At 50.0% G+C, this 17733-nt stretch overlaps 1 protein-coding gene across 3 annotated transcripts in view; it reads left to right on the plus strand.

Annotated features, from left to right (window-relative positions):
* Positions 1-17733, plus strand: part of ZNF395 (zinc finger protein 395) — a 38539-nt gene that overhangs the window by 18358 nt on the left and 2448 nt on the right. For all 3 annotated transcript variants that reach the window (XM_079927774.1, XM_079927775.1, XM_079927776.1), the window contains exons 2-9: positions 4858-5104; positions 6472-6704; positions 9097-9206; positions 13511-13746; positions 14200-14300; positions 15010-15289; positions 16635-16727; positions 17614-17717. In XM_079927774.1, coding sequence (XP_079783900.1) covers positions 4858-5104; positions 6472-6704; positions 9097-9206; positions 13511-13746; positions 14200-14300; positions 15010-15289; positions 16635-16727; positions 17614-17717 — 1404 coding nt within the window. The remainder of the gene's footprint in view (positions 1-4857; positions 5105-6471; positions 6705-9096; positions 9207-13510; positions 13747-14199; positions 14301-15009; positions 15290-16634; positions 16728-17613; positions 17718-17733) is intronic.

Genomic DNA, 17733 nt, shown 5'->3' on the forward strand with positions numbered 1-17733 from the left:
TGGTTATTATCGACCATCAATAGCTCCCAAGAAAGAAACCAATAGGGGGGTGAGTTGGAAGTAGAGATCAGGGAAGAAAGATTTGAAGGAAGCGGTGGTTACATTGGTGGAAACATGCTGGGAGGGGGTTGGGACCCTCAAGCTAAGGTATACAGTAACAGGCCGTCCTGGAAAGTCCCTCTAGAGTCTCCATTAACCTGGATCCTCTTCCTGCCTGCATGGCAGACCTCTGTAGGTGCTTGAATTCACTTCCGAATCCCTGAAGGACTTGAGGGATGGTGTTATCTGTTGAGCCATGTTCCTAATGTAATGCTGATCAACACACCTGGCCATCCTGCCCAGCCTACATTTAATCTAGATTCATGTTTTTTCACTCCCATGCTATCAATCCTCAGTGTAAATTTGGCTAAGATTTCCCTTAACTTTTGGGATTGATTACATTATCTCTCTGCACCCTCTCAGAGGGCAATATTGTGTATAAAGGTCTTCCCAAACTGCTAAATGATTAACAGTGACCTGGACTGTTGAACAAGGTTGGAGGAAAGCATTGGCCTTTATTTTGTAGGTGGGAGGCTAAGATGCAAGTGGAGAATGGGTTTTCAAGGAAAGAAAAAGCACACAAGGAGACTTGCAGGATTGAGAGCTGTTTTTTTGTTTGTTTGTTTTGCTTTTGCTTCTTTTTTTTTGTTTCCTGTAGAGGTTCACTGACATAGGGGGAAAAAAATACCATGTAGGTGAAAAGCAAGCTTGAGTGTTTTATTTTGAGAGATCTCACACCTGTTGGAATAATGGTAGGATCAGGCCCTTTGACACCAGATAGACATGAGTTCAGTCCCTAGTGGCTGCCTTTCCTGGTTGTGTAACCTTGGCAACCTAACCTCTCAGTGGCTCAGTTTCCTCATCAGACATAAAAGACCATATGTTTATCTTAAGTCGCTCTGAGGATTAAATTAGATACAATTTGCGAAAGCTGGTGCTATTAGGCATTTAATAAAGGCAGTTTCCCTTCCTTCTTTCTCTTCTGCTTTTAAAAATTAAGATTTAGGCGCACTATAAATAAAACAAATAATAAAAGGTATTTCAGGGTGGAATTCAGGCCAGTTAAAGGTGAAAGGCCAAAGAATGCATGTGGGAAGAAGCCGGAAGTGGGCAGGTTCACCAACTGTGCAAATCCAGCAGGCTTTGGAAGGTGCAGCTTCACAAAGCAAATAAAAAGCGTTCTTTACATTAAAAAAAAAAAACAGACTTAACAAAAACATCGTCAGAGTCTGTTAGCCAAATATTTCAGGCTCCGTCTGGAAGCCCAGGAATTTTGGAAATACTACCCTTTCTTCATTTCAGTGGTAGAAACCTCAAACTTCCTGCTGTGGAAAGTGGGGGTGGCCACTGTGTTTTTTTCTTTCTTTTTGTTTTTTTTTTTTTTTTGGGTCAAGAGCAGGATTGTTTCTTTCTCTGGATGGATGCTGCCATCTGATGTCTCTAAGTGGCACTGTGGCTTCACTTCTAGCTCAGCGACGTTAAACTGAGGGTTTGAGATTCTTTTTTCTGGCTTGAGGCTTCGAGGACGGTGGTAGGTGACTGAGTTTTTAAAACCAAATTAGCACCAAATCAGCTTGGACATTTTTTTTGGTAGTGGTAAAGAATTTACTCCTTACGTTTTTATTCCTTTTGATGACATACATAGTAAAGCTTTCCAGTAGAGTGTTACTAAGTATAAAGTCACCAGACACCTAGAGAGGAACTCTGTAGGATGCTGCGATTTTGACCTTTTTCTTATCTCTTTGCTTTCTAGGGAATTCATGGTGGAGATACCATACTCTCTGATTCTAGCCCTTGAAGCTCTGAGTAAAACACTGATAAAAATGTGCCAAACCCTTTTCCTCTGTATTTGCGACTTTATTCTTAACTTTTAAACTTATTTTTACCCTTCACGTTTTGTTATTGTGGAGATGTTTGCTGAGCATACTTTGCTGGGATGGTTGGGAAGGAGGCCAGGAATCGGGAGACGAGAAGATGGCATGGGACCCAAACGAAGCCCCGAGGTCCTTCTGGACAAGGGTGAAAAGTAAAGAAGGTTTATGGAACTATTCAAAGAAAGTTTGAACCCATAGCTATGGTGCAGTTTTCTCCTGGCGTGGGTGCGGCCAGGGGCAGAGGGGTGGGAGGGAGGAGAAAGGCCGCTGGAACAGTCTCTGGAAATGCCAAGCTTAATAGACAGGGGTGGAGTTAGCCTGATGGGAATTCCAGGTAGGGGAACAGTGTTGGTATTGAGTCTATGAAAATCCTAGCATTTTACACCTGCCACAGCACTGGGGATATGCTCTGTACAGATCAGTTCCTCGACTAAATACTGACTGGAGAAGTGAGTTAACGAGGGAACAGAGCACCTGGGGCAGCAGAGATTCGGAGTGTGCTACGGTACCCAGAGGGAATGAGCCGCAGGGTGGCTGAGGAGCTCCGAGCGCTCTGGAGAAGGGGCAGCGTGAGTTCGCAGGGTGCCAGGTCTGATTCTTCCCCTTCTGCCAGCGGACCCAGCAAGCCTGGGAGCAGCTGTGGCCCCTGGTAGCGATCCACCCCTCGAGCCCTGTGTGGATGCGAGGCATTCTGGTTTCTGGGGGTGAAGGGACTGCAGAGTTCTGACCTGTTGTTGGGTGACCAGTGGAAGTCAGTTCTTGGAGAGGAGTTGGTGGGAATGAAGCTGCTGACAAGGGCAACCAGTAGCCTGAGGACCAGGGGAGGGAACCAGGGAGGAGGGTATGCCTGGGGTTGTGAGCACAGAGATTGACCCTCTGGTGCTGGGCAGTACCTTGTGACCCAGGTCATGACATGGACAGCAGAGATGGAAGTCCCTGGAGTCCAAGGAGGTGAGAATAGGGAAGTAGAGGCCATAGGTCATGGGCCCCAGGCAGAGGGTATTTGGAAAGAGGAGGGAGAGCATGGTGTCGTCCTAAAAAGACACAGACTTTGAAGTCAGTAGGTCCTGAGGGGCCCTGATTTGGCCTTTTACCCTGACCTTGGTCAAGTCTTTTAATCTCTCTGGGTCTTTGTTTTTTTGAGAACAGAATAAGGATGGACACTAATGGTACCTGTGGAATGAGAGAATGCCAGTACCACACTTAAGAGTCTAGCACGTAGGAAATGCTCTTCAGTGTTAGGTATGAATCCAATGTCTACACGAAAGTGAGGTGTTAAGAGGTGAGCTGTCCAAATAACCTGGGGGTTATGTCTTATTACCTAACGGGGGAGGGGGGGAAGGGATTATTCATCATCTTTTTAAGAACATGAAAGGTTCGTCTAATACAGAATTATTTAGAAGCCTGTGTCCAGAGGGCTTCTACTGGAACGTTCTCATTGCTCCTTGAAGGTTGATAAGGGGAGTATTAGCATTGTGACTTACAGATGAGGAAACAGGCTCTGAGTGGGGTCCACAGTGCAGCCTGAGGCAGATCTACTGTGTTTTCCCTGCATCCTGCTTAGCAGGGAGGCTGTGGATCAGGGGTGGGATTTCCCAAGAGCCAGCTCGTTGACTGTGTTGAATCTCTGAGTTCCCATAAGATTGACTTCCTCTTTTCTGGAATGGTGTAGGCACATGAAGGTCAAGGGGTGTCCCCCCCCCAACCCCTGGCCTGGGGCTTAGAGAGTGCTGGCTGGTTAGAACCCCGCCTCTCAGGCAGGAGGATTTTGACTAAAGGAGCATCGCACCAAGCTTTCTGGTGTTGTCTCCTTCTTAGCTCTTCTTCCCTATAAAATGCAGAGGACAGCGCTCCCCAGTGCCCTGCTTTCTGGAGTATTATGCGGGGGGGTGAGCTGATGCCTCTGAGCACGGAGAAATGATGTGTGCCGTTTCCAGAGCAGCTCCTGTCCATCGTGGGGTGACCGTGCAGAGGCCTGGAATGGTTCTCCTTGGTCCATGTCAGGGCTGTGGCCCTGCGTTTCCATCAGCCCTGAATGCTCGAGTGGCCTGAGCCCGGAGCCTGTCGGGGGCAGGGTGCAGGCAGTTGGGAGGCGCTGAGAAGACCTGGGTTTGGAGTCAGGAGACCAGATCTCGTTCAGGCTCTGACACCAACTACCTTTACCGCCAGGAATAAGTCGCTTAAGCTCCCCCACTTTAGTTCCCTCAAGTGGAAAACAAGGAATAGTTAGCACGGCTCACTTCTGTGGCTGTTGGCAACTTTGAAGCCAGCTGAGCTTGAGAATCTGAGTGTCTGACAGACCCCCTCCCGCTCTGACTTAGTGCTGTTGTAATAGCATCCTGACCCGGGAAGCGGATGTTGGTGTGGGAGCATCTCTTAGTGCGGTTGTAATAGCATCCTGACCCGGGAAGCGGACGTTGGTGTGTGTGCTGAGATGCTCCCCGCGGGCAGAGCAGTTTCAGCAACACAACCCTGGGTACAGCCCTCAGGAAGAAGAATAAGGAATTTGTTAAATTTGCAGTGATGCATCTGCCTAAGAAAACACTGTGTGACTTATAAAAGTATGATTGTAGAATAACGTGTAATGGTACAGTATAACCCACACAGGATAAGTGTAAATTCAGTTTACCAAACCATGATCCCATTTTTGTAGAAATAGAAATATATAAATCTGTGTGTAGAAGAAAGCTTGGAATGCTTTAGGAAACATGGGTATCTGTGGGAGGCGGCTTCTTGAGGGATTTGTTTTTCTTTGTGCTTATCAGTACATTCTAAATGTCCTACTAGTAACAGGTGTTACTTTTGTAAAAAGAAAAAAGTTGTAAAAGTTACTTTAAAATGTTTCATCCTTTTTAACGGACACTCAGGGGTTCCGGCTGCGTGTAGGGCCTCCTGATGCCTCCAGATACGGGATAAAGGACTCTGTGTCCCCTTTGCCTCCCAGGAAAGGCAGCAGCATGGCCAGCGTTCTGTCCCGGCGCCTTGGCAAGAGGTCCCTCCTGGGCGCCCGGGTGTTGGGGCCACCCGGGGCTGCCCCACCCTTGGAGCCTCAGGCAGAGCTGCTTGAGGGGGCGGCGCCCCAGCCCTTCCTTGCCTCTAAGGACACGTCCTGCCAGGAGCAGCCCAAGGAACTCCTCAAGGCTCCAGGCACCTCAGGCCTCCAGCAGGTGGCCTTTCAGCCCGGGCAGAAGGTAGGTTGATCCCCGAGTGGACAAATGTCTGATCTCTCCAGGCTTGCGTCTGGCAGCCCAGCGGTGCCCTGAGTGAAACTCTCTGGGCACGGGCTTTAGCACAGACCTTTTCCCTGCAGCCATATGAGCCCTTGGGCAGCAGGCTTCCCAAGGGAATGAGCAGACCCAGGGCTCCTCCACAACAGTTCTGGGCTCAGGCCGGTTCAGAACCTCAGTTCAAAGCATGGCCAGAGTTGTTTCTCTTAATCTGTCTCAGTTTGCAACTTTATAAAAACAAGGGAAAGAATCTCAGACTTACAGGAGACAGATAAGATTGTCTTTGAATTACCTTTAGATGTTTGCAAGAGATGAAGGTGTTTGTTTAGTTGGAATGCCATTTGGAGTCCCTTTTCCAGTGTTTCCTCCCCTGTGGCAGGGCTCAGGCATCACCTGTGCCTGATGTTGGCACTAGATCCAGATGCATGGGCTTCTCCTTCATTGCCTTCTCAAGAGCTGATAATAGAGGCTCTGCTTTCTGCCTCTGTTTCAAGGCTTGTGTCGTCCAGACATCTCTTCCCATGAGGTGAGGCCACCTGGCAACTGCTAGGCACCCTTGAAAGTAGTCAGCCTACTTCTTCACCACTACCATCGTGCTCCCAGGTAGACTCAGGATTCTCTGAAGGGAAAAATGCAGGGTGTGAGCAATTCAAGGCGATAGTTGGGGACCAGCAGAGATATAGGACTTCAGAGGCTAGTCAGGGCAAGAAATCAGGAGGGAGGGACACAGATTCCAAATTCGTTTGATTTGAGAATTTAATCCGTTTACATTTAAAGTAATTAGTGATAGGTAAGGACTTGGTATTGCTATCTTGTTAACTGTTTTCTGACTGGTTTGTAATTCCTTTGTTTCTTTCTTCTTCTCTTGCTGTCTTTTTTTGTGTGTGATTTGTGTTTTTTTTTTTTTTTTTTTGGAGTCCTGTGCGTTGATTTCTTTATCTTTTGTGTATCTCCTAGAGGTTTTTTCTTTGTGGTTACCATGAGGCTCACAGAAAACATCCTATAGTTATAACAGTCTATTTTAAGATGATAACAACTTAACTTTAATTGCGTATAGACTCCAAGTTAAAAAAAAAAAAAAAATCCCAGAAACTGACACCTTTGCTCTCTCCATCTAGAAAATTTATAAGGATTTGTTTTGGGAAGAACCAATCCACTGTGGCTAGTCTGGGTGTTCAGGTGGGAAGCAGGTACCTGGGAGCATCTGCTTGAATTAAAGATGAGTCGGAGAATGCAGTCTGTGGCATACGGCTCCCGGCTCCCAGAACTGGGGACATATGGAGTGAGAACTCCCAAGTGCTGACCACTGGCTGCTGTTCTTCTCTCCCCAGGTTTGTGTGTGGTATGGAGGTCAAGAGTGTACAGGACTGGTGGAGCGGCATAGCTGGGCAGAGGATAAGGTGACTGTCTGGCTGTTGGACCAGAAGTTACAAATCTGCTGCAAAGTGGAGGAGGTGTGGCCGGCCGAGCTGCAGAGCCCCATCCCCCAGGCGCCACCTCCCGAGCAGGGAACCCAGGCACCAGCCTACAGGCCTGTCTCCAGGAACATCGATGTCCCAAAGAGGTTTGTGTGACAGAACCTGGGCTCTGAAAGACACATGGGTGGTGAGGTATGGGGTTTTGGGATGTCTTGTGTTGGGGAAGGAATGTGGAACAACCAGGTGTCTAGTAGTCAAGATATCAGACAAATGGGATACAGTGAGAGGGCATCCTTTTCAAAAGACCCAGAAGGGCGTCTTTTCTTCCCTGTAACTCTATTATGGGTGATATAGCTTTGTCTGGCTAAGGGCTATTTTTTCCCCCTTTCATGCTCAAACTAAAATTAGGTCTTAGTTTTTCATGATGAGAGAGAAAAAAATGGCTTAGATCAGGAGTCAGCAAACATGTTCAGAATGGGCCAGAGTAAATAACGTAGGTTTTGTGGGCCAAATGGTCTCTGTCACAGCTGCTCTGCTTGGCTGTGGTCACGTGAAATCAGCCACAGATAGTATGTAAACAGGCGGGCGTGTTGTGCCCCAATAAAACCTTACTTACGGACACTCAGATTTCAATTTCATGTCATTTCCATGTGTCATGTCAAGAAGGAATATTCTTCTTTTGATTTTTAAAACCATTTAAAAATTGTTAAGCCACTCTTAGCTTGTGAGCCAGGCTAAAACAGGCGGAAGGCTCACTCTAGAGATTGCAGAGCCCTGGCTAGATATTTAAAACTATCGATGCTGAATGAAGTATGCGTACTTTGCTTTAGAATTTTTTTTTTAAGTTATTTTTACTTTTCTGGCCACACCGCACAGTATGCAGGATCTTAGCTCCCGACCAGGGATTGAACCCGCGCCCCCTGCAGTGGAAGCACGGTCTTAACCACTGGACCCGCCAGGGAAGTCCCAGCTTTAGAATTTTATGACATGATTTTTTTCCCTGAGAATATGTATATTCTGATTTCTATGTTATATACTTTATGCACATTGATATTTTAAGATTAAAAAAGAAAATCTGCCAATGAGATTCTTTTCTTTTTTAAAAAAATAAATTTATTTATTTTTATTTATTATTGATCACTGTGTCGGGTCTTCGTTGCTGCATGTGGGGTTTCTCTAGTTGCAGCGAGCAGGCTCTACCCTGTTGTGGTGTGCGGGCTTCTTATTGCGGTGGCTTCTCTTGTTGCGGAGCACCGGCTCTAGGCATGTGGGCTTCAGTATTGTGGCACTTGGGCTCAGTAGCTGTGGCTCGCGGGCTCTAGAGCGCAGGCTCAGTAGTTATGGCACACGGGCTTAGTTGCTCCACGACGTGTGGGATCTTCCTGGACCAGGGCTCGAACCAGTGTACCCTGCGTTGGCAGGTGGATTCTTAACGACTGCGCCACCGGGGAAGCCCCTGCCAATGAGATTCTTATATACAGGATGTGTAAGCAGTTGAGCCCTGCCCCCTGCCCCATCTGTGTTTGTCTGTGAGTATTATTGTTATTGACAGTACACCCCGTGTCTGGAGACCAGACCAGAGCAACAACATTTGTGATTGTCAATTCAATGGAATACTGGCAAAGAATTTGTCTTTCCATTCTGTGGAAATAAAAATACAAATAATCATATAAAAAGGGGGGTGCTGACACATTTAATACTTTACTAGCTTTCGTTTAGCTGCTTCAAGCCCAGTCGTATATTTTAGTGGATCTGAATTGTAAAGAATGAATTGCATAATACAGTCCTTTGACATAGAGAAGCCACCTAGAAATTTATTTCGGACGGACTTTTCATACTTTAGCATTAACTTATACATAACTTTAACTTTATTTCCAAATAATGTAACTTTATATGGATTAAAAAAAGTATGTGTAAAATTTTATAGAACTCTGCTGTATAAAGCATTGAGATTTTCACTGGAAGATTTATTTTAGTATTTCTGGGTGTTTTGCTCATTGGCTTATGTACCAGGTTCTGTTCACATTCAGAAGCTATCACAATACCTCATCATTAATCTTGGGGGGAGGGGAAGGAATTGGTTCGTGTAATTGTTCCCTCTTAAATTTAAATATAAAACGAGGAAAGGAAGGTAATTTTGGTGATTTTGAATTCTAGCTGGCCGTCTTTTATGCCCATGCTTTATTTCATTGCTTGGACTCATTTTCCTTTCCCCCAAATAAAATTCCTGATTTTAAGCTGCAGACTTAGAGTTAGGAAGGGAATTCAAGGGAGAGTGGAACTGCCTCCGGGTGTCAGCAGTGGGATGGGGACCAGCCTGCTTCTGCGGGGGTTGACTGATATTATCAGTGTAGCTCAGAATTGAGTCTTTTTCATGAAGAATGAAGAGAGGTCTGAATGCTTTATTTAACAATATTACTTGAGCACACACTGACTGACTGGAGTCGAGGCGTGGAGGGGACAATCTAGGAATGTAAGATGCTCACATGACAAGCTGTGTCAGGAAGTAACCTTTGGCTCTCACCTGTCTGAATCCAGGAAGTCGGATGCAGTGGAGATGGACGAGATGATGGCAGCTATGGTGCTGACGTCCCTGTCCTGCAGCCCTGTGGTGCAGAGTCCTCCTGGGGTCGAGACCAACTTCTCTGGTGAGGAACGGGGTCCGGGTGGGTTCTGGGTGCGGCAGAGGCCCACGACCGACCTCTTCTGCTTTGGGCAGATAACTGCCTAAGTCGCTGGCCTGGCAGCAGGGTTTCTGGAGTCTCTTCTCCCTGGCATCCCAGAGTGGCTGAGCGACACAGAGTTAGCCGCTTCCATTCTTTTTCCTCAGTTTCCTCCTCTGGGGAGAAGCTTCCTGGTGCATTGTGAAGATGATTGAGCACGGGACTGAGCCACACTGGCCACTTGAGTAAGTTCTTCAATGGGAGTAAGCGAGCGAGGCACTTGAGGGGCTGAACATGGCCAGTGGAGGAACATTGAGTTCTAAAGGTAGAGACTGACCAAATGGTCCCCTAGTGGCCTCAGCCGATGCACTCCCCCGTTACAAGTGCCTGATTCAGCCTTGTAAATTCGTATGGAACAAATGAGCTGAAGTCTAAAATAAATCCAATTGCGTAATACAAATTGATAGTAATTCACAGTAATCGAGAGTAATTCACTATCGATTCCTATCGATAGTAAATCGATAGACTTCACAGCAAATTTATAAATTAAAAGAAAATTCTAGCACAACCCCCAAAATACATCACGAGTAATATGGGAGGAAGGAGGGTTGCTGGATATTAGTAGCTTGATAAGACTGGTATTGAACCTGAAGGGGTTTTGTTCTGAAACTTGTCATCAGGCTGGCCTAACTTACTCCCAGGGAATAACTTTTTCATTGGTGAGATAACTGAATTGCGAGCTTCTTAAAAGCTTATAGGAAAATACGGAGTCGGCTCTGAACACATACCAGGAGGAAAGTGGCCTTTATAAGCGTCCCTCATAAGTAATCTCCCTACATAGAAAATCAGTTTAAGGGGGTGAAAAGGCAGACTTACTTGTTTCACCTAAGGCCTGTCGTCAATGGCTAGGCTGCTAGAGGAAGCTATTGCAGTCTGACGGTACCAGTTGTGAGGCAGAGCATCACACACCTGCTCTGTGAGCACCTGGGGGCCACACAGGCAACGCAGGGAGGAAAGGAGTCAATCTTAAGTTCTTAGGAAACTCTACGAGTTTAGGAGATGCAGGAGGTTGGTCAACAGGAAGAAGATCCGGGAAAGTGTCATAAAGGGAAAGAAAATCGTTGACTGCAATTCCCATTAGGTTGCGTGTGTGTGTGTGTGTGTGTGTGTGTGTGTGTGTGTGTGTGTGTAACCCATCTACATATGTTCATACACACATCCCAACACCAGCATATACGTATCTTAACTGATAATATGCCATGATATCTTAAGTCCCCTTTGATAAACATTTTTCATTGTCCATTAAAGACTTTTTTCCCCATTACAATATCTTTAAAAAAAAAAACACATTGTGGATTGATGGATTGATTTGGCTGCCCCGGGTCTTAGTTGCTGCTCGCAGGATCTTTAGTTGTGGCACGTGGGATCTAGTTCCCTGACCAGGGATCGAACCCGGGCCCCCTGCATTGGGAGTGTGGAGTCTGAACCACTGGACCACCAGGGAAGTTCCAGTCTATTTCTGATCTGACGTTGATGTCAGTGGAGAAATAAGGCCCCCCTGGCAGCTGATTATGTTGACGTATTCTGCAAGGTGAGGTCTCTACAACAACCAGAACCTTGCTCTGATCGTGGATACTCTTTGTGCAGAATCCACCCATTCCCTCTGGTCTCTGTATTGTTAGGATGGCTCTGCATGGGCGTGTAGAGAGCAGAGGGGATTACAAGGATTTCTTAGAAGTCCACCATGCGTTTGCAGGGGAGCACTTTGCTTTCATGCTCTGTTGACCCTGCCCTAGAAAACCTTATGACCTAAGGTAGAGCGATTTATGTTCCTCTTACAAGGTATAGGTTAATTTATGAGATTCACTTTTTGCTTTGTTTTGTATTTGTCCTTGTGTGCCAATGTGCCAGTGTCATTGTTGAGCCGTTTGAATGGTTCCTCGGTGGAAGGCTGCTGTACTGTAGGGCGGGCCTGCCGTTTGACCTGCTCTCTTCTTCTGTCCTGATGCTAGATGTAGCACTTCTGCTCCCTTGCCCTTCTCTCCCTGATAGTTTTCTTGAGTGGACGTGTGCGAACCCTTGACCTGCTGGCGGCTCCTGAGATCTTTCCTGAAGGGCTACCCTATTTTTAGCCCCACGTGTAGATGTCGTAAACTCTTGGTTTCCAGGAAGTCATTGCTTTGAGACTTGACAGTGACACTTAGGAAGGGCAGAATTCATCTGTCCCCTTCTGTTTGGGTGGGCTTTTCCTAGCGTGTGAGACTTAATTAAGGAGAGCCTGCGTTGGAAACACGAAATGCTGGGTGTCTAGATTAGCCTAGAAGGGGTTTGGAATATGGAGTGGGATGAGAGAAAAGCAGTGGGATGTTTATCCTGGCCACAGGGGATGTGGTAGACCATCTCAGAATCCAGGGTAAGGAGGCTCCGTGGAATGCTGCCCATGTTGGGAGTTGGGGCTTTTGGGGACAAGGCCACCATACCTGCATGTGTCACAGTTTTCCCCCCTTGCTATTTCCACATATCAAAATTTCAGATTCTCCTATAGTAAAAATTAATATGGATTTATGGTCTCGGCATGGAAGAATCTGGGTCCGGCCTAAAGCAGCCCGAAGAAAGGCAGCTTAAAAACTGAAAATTTGACATGACTCACCTGTGACCTTCCTGTTCAGACGCATTGCTGGGAGCAGGGCAGCGGGTTTAGGCCACGTCGGCTGTGTGGGCCTCCTGTCATCTTGTGATGAGTCTGAACTGCTCTCAGAGCTCGTCTTTCCTTCTCTAAGCATGTTCCCTGTGGATAACAGAAGAGCCACCTGGGCCACAGCTGGCTCTGGTAAAGGCTACACCTCCTGACAGCCGCGAGAGCTAGCTGGATGGTTTCTTTTCTCACGCCGGTTTTGATGTACTTGCCTGGGTTTAAATGATCAAACAGGCATTTTTCAAGAAAGCCTGGTTAACAGGCCCTTAACCTGGCCTCTCCATCCTACTCTGCTGCAGGGAAAGCTTCCCAAGTGGTACCCAGCCGGCTTGTCCGTGCTTGGGAGGGAGGCAGGAGAGGCTTGGCCCCTCCCCTCTCCCCACTCTCCCCCTGCCTTTAAAGTGACAAGCACATTTTAATTAGGTTATCTTTCCATTAATAATACAGGTTTCCCCTGCTATCTGAACGTAGAACGTTTCTGTGAAAGTTGAAATGGTACAAAGCGAAGCAATTACCTTAGGACACATGTTGCTCACAGCTGCACAGAATAAATCAAGATGAAGCACGGACGCTCACAGACACAGTTCAAAGCTCTGGTCGCTAGGTGCTGAGGCGCCGAGTGTGGCTCCCAGGAAGGAGCTCAGTGGGGCCACTCTTACCGGCCACTCTTACCGCTTGGGGTGCGCACTGCCTCTGTCACAGCTCGCTGCAAAACCAACATCGAACGCTATTTTCACCTTTTTTCATAAAGTGAAAACCCTCCTCAGATTTCTTTTAGTTAATGAAAACAGATACTAATGTATGGTTGTCACTTGGTGTTTGTGGAGGATTGGTCCAGGACCCCTGCGGATACCAAACTCCATAGACGCTCAAGTCCCTTGTGTAAAATGGCATAGGACTTGCATGTCACCTACGCATATCCTCCTGTATACTTTAAGTCACCTCTAGATTACTTTTAGTACCTAAAACAATGTAAATGCTGCGTACAATGTAAATAGCTGTAAATACAATGTAAATGCCTTTTAAATGTCGCTGTTTAAATGTTTAATTGGTGTGTGGCAAATTCAAGTTTTGCTTTGGGGAACTTTCTGGAATTTTTTCTTCCTGAATATTTTCAATCCACGGTTGGTTGAATTCTTGGATGCGGAAACTGCAGATTCGGAGGGCTGACTGTGGGTCTTTCCTCAAAGGGAAATGGTGTAAAGCAAACTTCCGAAAAGTGGGGGACACCCGCACACAAAATGCAGTTGCGGCGTGTCTGGTGGTCAGATCATCAGCATGGCTGTTGCCAGGAGGTGTCCGCTACAGCAGAGCAGGGCCACCCACAGACAGCGCTGCAATGAATGGACCCACTCCTCATTTTTACTGAAGCTCAGAAAGGGGAGGGGCTTGTTGGGGGCGGGGCAACATTTTTTTGTCTTTTTCTTTTTCCCCCTTGGAGTGGCAAAGTCAGGCAAGCCAGAGCCAGGAGTTAGATGCGGGAACCCAGACTCCAAACTAGAGTTTCCTGGCCTCCGCCCTGGGCTGTCCGTGCGGAATCCGGAGTGGACCCAGGGACAGGCCCCTGAGCATCCTCTGTCTTGTCTCTGCCCAGCTTCCCGCGCGGCCTGTGACCCGTGGAAGGAGAGCGGCGACGTGTCGGACAGCGGCAGTAGCACCACCAGCGGGCACTGGAGTGGGAGCAGCGGCGTCTCCACCCCCTCGCCCCCCCACCCCCAGGCCAGCCCCAAGTATTTGGGGGACGCCTTTGGCTCTCCCCAAACTGATAACGGATTTGAGACCGACCCGGATGCTTTCCTGTTGGATGAACCAGCTCCCCGCAAAAGAAAGGTACGTGGCGTGAGCGGGGAGCTCGGCCATGGAGGGGACGGGCCCGGGTCCTGGGCCTTCTCAGGCTCCATCCCATTTCAGCTTTCCTTTGCTGCTTCTCTTTCCTCCTGGCATTCCCAGGAGCCTGTTCCTCCTCTCCAACACCACGTCCTTGGCCTTCTCACCTCTGCCCCAACCCTGCCTTCGTTCCTGCTCTCCTGCAGAGGCCTCCGGCAGGCCTTCCTTCCTCCCCAGCAACCATCCCCACTCCAGGCGCCGATGCCAGCCCCCGGGACCAGCTGCCGAGTCCAGGCTCTGTGCCCCTGCTTGTCAGTGTCTCTGGTCCCTGGGAAACCCTTTCCTCGGCCTTCTGCTGGGTTCTGTTCGAAGGCAGCTAAAGCCCCCACTGGGTGAGGCTGGGAGGGGGCTCAAGGGGAGGACACGTCCCCCTTACCCCATCTTCCTTTCCCCCAGAACTCGGTGAAGGTGATGTACAAGTGCCTGTGGCCCAACTGTGGCAAAGTCCTGCGCTCCATCGTGGGCATCAAGCGCCACGTCAAAGCCCTCCACCTGGGGTAGGTACGAGCCCAGGGCCCCTCTGCCGGGGGTGCCGTTCAGGCGTCCTCCACCTGCCGATTCCCTGAGACCCACAGTCCCAAGTGCCTCCGAGAAACTGGCCGGCTGAGGACGCCACCTGTCCCTGACCTTGTGCCCTGCAAAACAGTCCCTTGGAAAGAGATCTTTGCCGGGAAGGAGGCCCCTCCTGCAGTAGTGGATGCTGATGCTGTTGATGGGAAGGGAGCTCTCTCCACCTTGCCGTTGTGTCTTCTCACCTCACCGTAGGAAGGAAGGTGTTTCAGTTCTGGACAGATAGAGGGCGACTGGTGAGAGCTTGTTGCTTCCCCTGGGGAAGCCAGGACTCCCTTTGCACTGACCCCCTGGAGCTGGGGCAGCTTATGGCCAAGGAAACTGACTCAGAGCCCTTTCCCTGAAGGAGAGCAACTGCGAGTGGGTGGGGCCCGGAGAGGACCCGGGGTGGAGACCAGAGTCAGATCTTGCGGGAGGAGAAGCCTTCAGTGATGGGGAAAACAATTCCTGTTGATGGGCCAGCATGTAATCCCCTGTGAGCCCACGTCAGGAGCAGGGCTCCTGGGTGTCCTGCTGGCCTTCTTCCCAGACTCGCCAGGTGGCCCTGGGCAACTGCTCCCCTCGCACCTCACTCTCCCCTGTGTTTGGACCAAGGCAGCGTGTCCCTGGTCATTGGTGCGTCTCCCTCCCACGCAGGGACACCGTGGACTCCGACCAGTTCAAGCGGGAGGAGGATTTCTACTACACAGAGGTGCAGATGAAGGAGGAAGCTACTGCCGCTGGCGGCTCCACCGTTGACCCGGCTCCCACCCCCAGCGTGACCAGCCCGCCCCTTGCCGTTCTCCCTCCGCCTCCTCCCAAAGCCCAGTCCTCAGGCCCAGATCACCCTGGCCTGGAGTCCTACCTGCCCTCTGGTGCTCTCAGCAAGTCAGCTCCTGGCTCCTTCTGGCACATTCAGGCCGACCACGCATACCAGGTACAGGGTGGGGACCTGCTGGGAGCTCAGTCTGGTGGCCGTGAGGACTTTCAGCGTGTGACTGTCACTGGTCAGCCTGATCACAGGCCACTGAACACCCCGGCTGAAGGCTGAGTCCTTTGGCTGCATTACTAATCTCTGACTTCTACAAAGAAGAAAAGAAAAATGACTTCATACTCGATAAATACAGGGATTCCAGAGTTCTACCTCAGGGGCCGTCTTGAGCGGTTATGAGAAATCTGGATGGATCCCTGGGTAACCAGGCTGATGGATTTGGGCTGGGGAATTGGTACATCGCTGGCTATAAAAGGGGATAGAAGAGTGTAGTTGGGTTTCCCAGAGCAAATCCCCAGTTCCCAGAATTGTGTTAAGAAATAATCTGGCACTCAGTTTTTCGAATACCTACTAAGCCACGGGCTAAGCTTCACGGATAGAATAAGACATAGTTCCTGACCTTGTGAGGTGTATGCTTTAGCTGGAGAGAGAAATGAATGGGTAACTATGGTTAATTATAATAAGTAATCAAAGTATCTTACTGGAGGCATAAGAAATTGTTGTGGCTACAGAAAGACCAAGCTACTATGCCTATGGGGTTGGTAAAGCTGTCATGGAGGGCGTGGCATTAGGATGGACTTTACTGCACGTAGTAGGTACTGAACACCCTGCTTGCCACGTGTCGGTTTTCCTTAAAATCCTTGTATGCCTACAGCTTGGTTTTATCCGACTCTAGGCTGATTTTGCAAGTTTGTAATTAAAAAGCAGTGCTTTCCATCAGAAAGCCTTTACAGATCGAGCCAGCTCTTCTGCTCATTAGAATGAGTGGCCGCTTAGCTGTTTCATGTTGGGCCAACTTCAGGTGGCCCTTCGGGCAGTCGGCCAGCTCTGTGAGATGGGGCCTGGAGAGGGCGGCTGGCGTTTTTACAAACAACCCTCAACCTGGACGTGCCGCTTCCACGCGGTGGCCTGGGGACGCCAGACCCTTAGCGCAGCCCCAGAAGCTCCCACTCGGAAGGCTTTTGGACTTCTTGGGCGAAACTGCCTCGAGCGTGTTCTCGGTGGGTGATCCAGCCAAGAAGTTAATCCGTGGAGATGATTAAGTCATGAGGCTGGCGTGTACACCAGCTCCGAGAGAAGGGCTCCAAAAGAAGAGTGGAGCCTGAGACTCGGGCGACCCCACAGAGTCGGTACTCTCATATTTCTCTTTGGAGGAGCATTTCGGGGTGTCCCAGAATTTCCTGGTCCGAGGTGCACCTGCTGCTGCAGACCGTGAGGTCACGGGGGGAGGGCTGGGCCCCGAAAGCTTCCTGAGCTGCGGCCCAGGCTGACGCTCTCTGATCTCCGGCAGGCCCTGCCGTCCTTCCAGATCCCCGTCTCACCGCACATCTACACCAGTATTAGCTGGGCCGCTGCCCCCTCTACGGCCTCCTCCCTCTCTCCGGTGAGTGTGCCCAGCTCTGAGCCCGTCACCACTTCCAGGGACCCGGTGCCGGAGGCCGCCTCCCCGCGCACGCCTCCTGTGCCCCAGCTTCTCGAAGGTCTTTGTGCCCTCGCCCCCCAGCTGGCCCCCCCGACCCCCTGCGGGTCACAGGCTCCTGTAGAAGGTGGGAGGGGCGCACCTGCAGAGGAGCGCCCAGATCAAGCAAGTTGATTGCCAAGAAGATCACGGGGCCAGGCGGGGTCCGCGCCCTATTTAGCCGCGAGCGTCTGTGCGTGCTTGGTAAGGTTTTAATGCTGAGAGGAGAAGGGAGAGAACCTGGGAAAGCTGGCGAGGACGAGGGCGGGTGAGGAAGGAGAGAGGAGCTTGTGGGTGGGCTGTGCGGGTGGACCAGAGGTCCCCAGGCCACTGGGGACCAGCGCCTTAGGTGGCTTGCCTCTGAACTAAAGTAGATCGGAAGTCCTTCTGAACCATGCTTGGTGGGTTCCAGTCTGAAACGTCTCCTGCAGGGAAGCATCACACGCTGTAAAACGTGCCTTGGAGGTGCCATTGAGGCAGGGCCGTGCCTCCTTTTGCCCCACATGTAGTGGCTGCACCCCACATATAGTGGCTGCAGATCTGCAGGGAGCAGGCCGCAAGGTGGCCAGGCCAAGTGGCTCCCCCTTGCCCGTGGCCCCTACCCCCAGCGGGCATGTGGCTTCAGGCCGGCTCGTCCCTCTCCACCTCCCCTCCCTAGCTGGTTTCTGCTCACCTCTGCCTGGAATGTCCTTCCAGAGAAGGCCTCCTGGCACAAGGCGGGTGTGGCCGGCTGTCCCTGGGGACGGTCCTCTCGTCCTCTCGCCTTGCACGTCTGCCCTCATGCTCACGCCCCTCCCCACCCCGTGCCCAGGTCCGGAGCCGGTCGCTCAGCTTCAGCGAGCCCCAGCAGCCTCCACCCGCCATGAAATCTCACCTGATTGTCACTTCTTCACCCCGGGCCCAGAGCAGCACCAGGTGAGACCCTCTGCTC

Source organism: Stenella coeruleoalba (assembly GCF_951394435.1).
Source record: "Stenella coeruleoalba genome assembly, chromosome: 7".
Classification (NCBI taxonomy): Eukaryota; Metazoa; Chordata; class Mammalia; order Artiodactyla; family Delphinidae; genus Stenella; species Stenella coeruleoalba.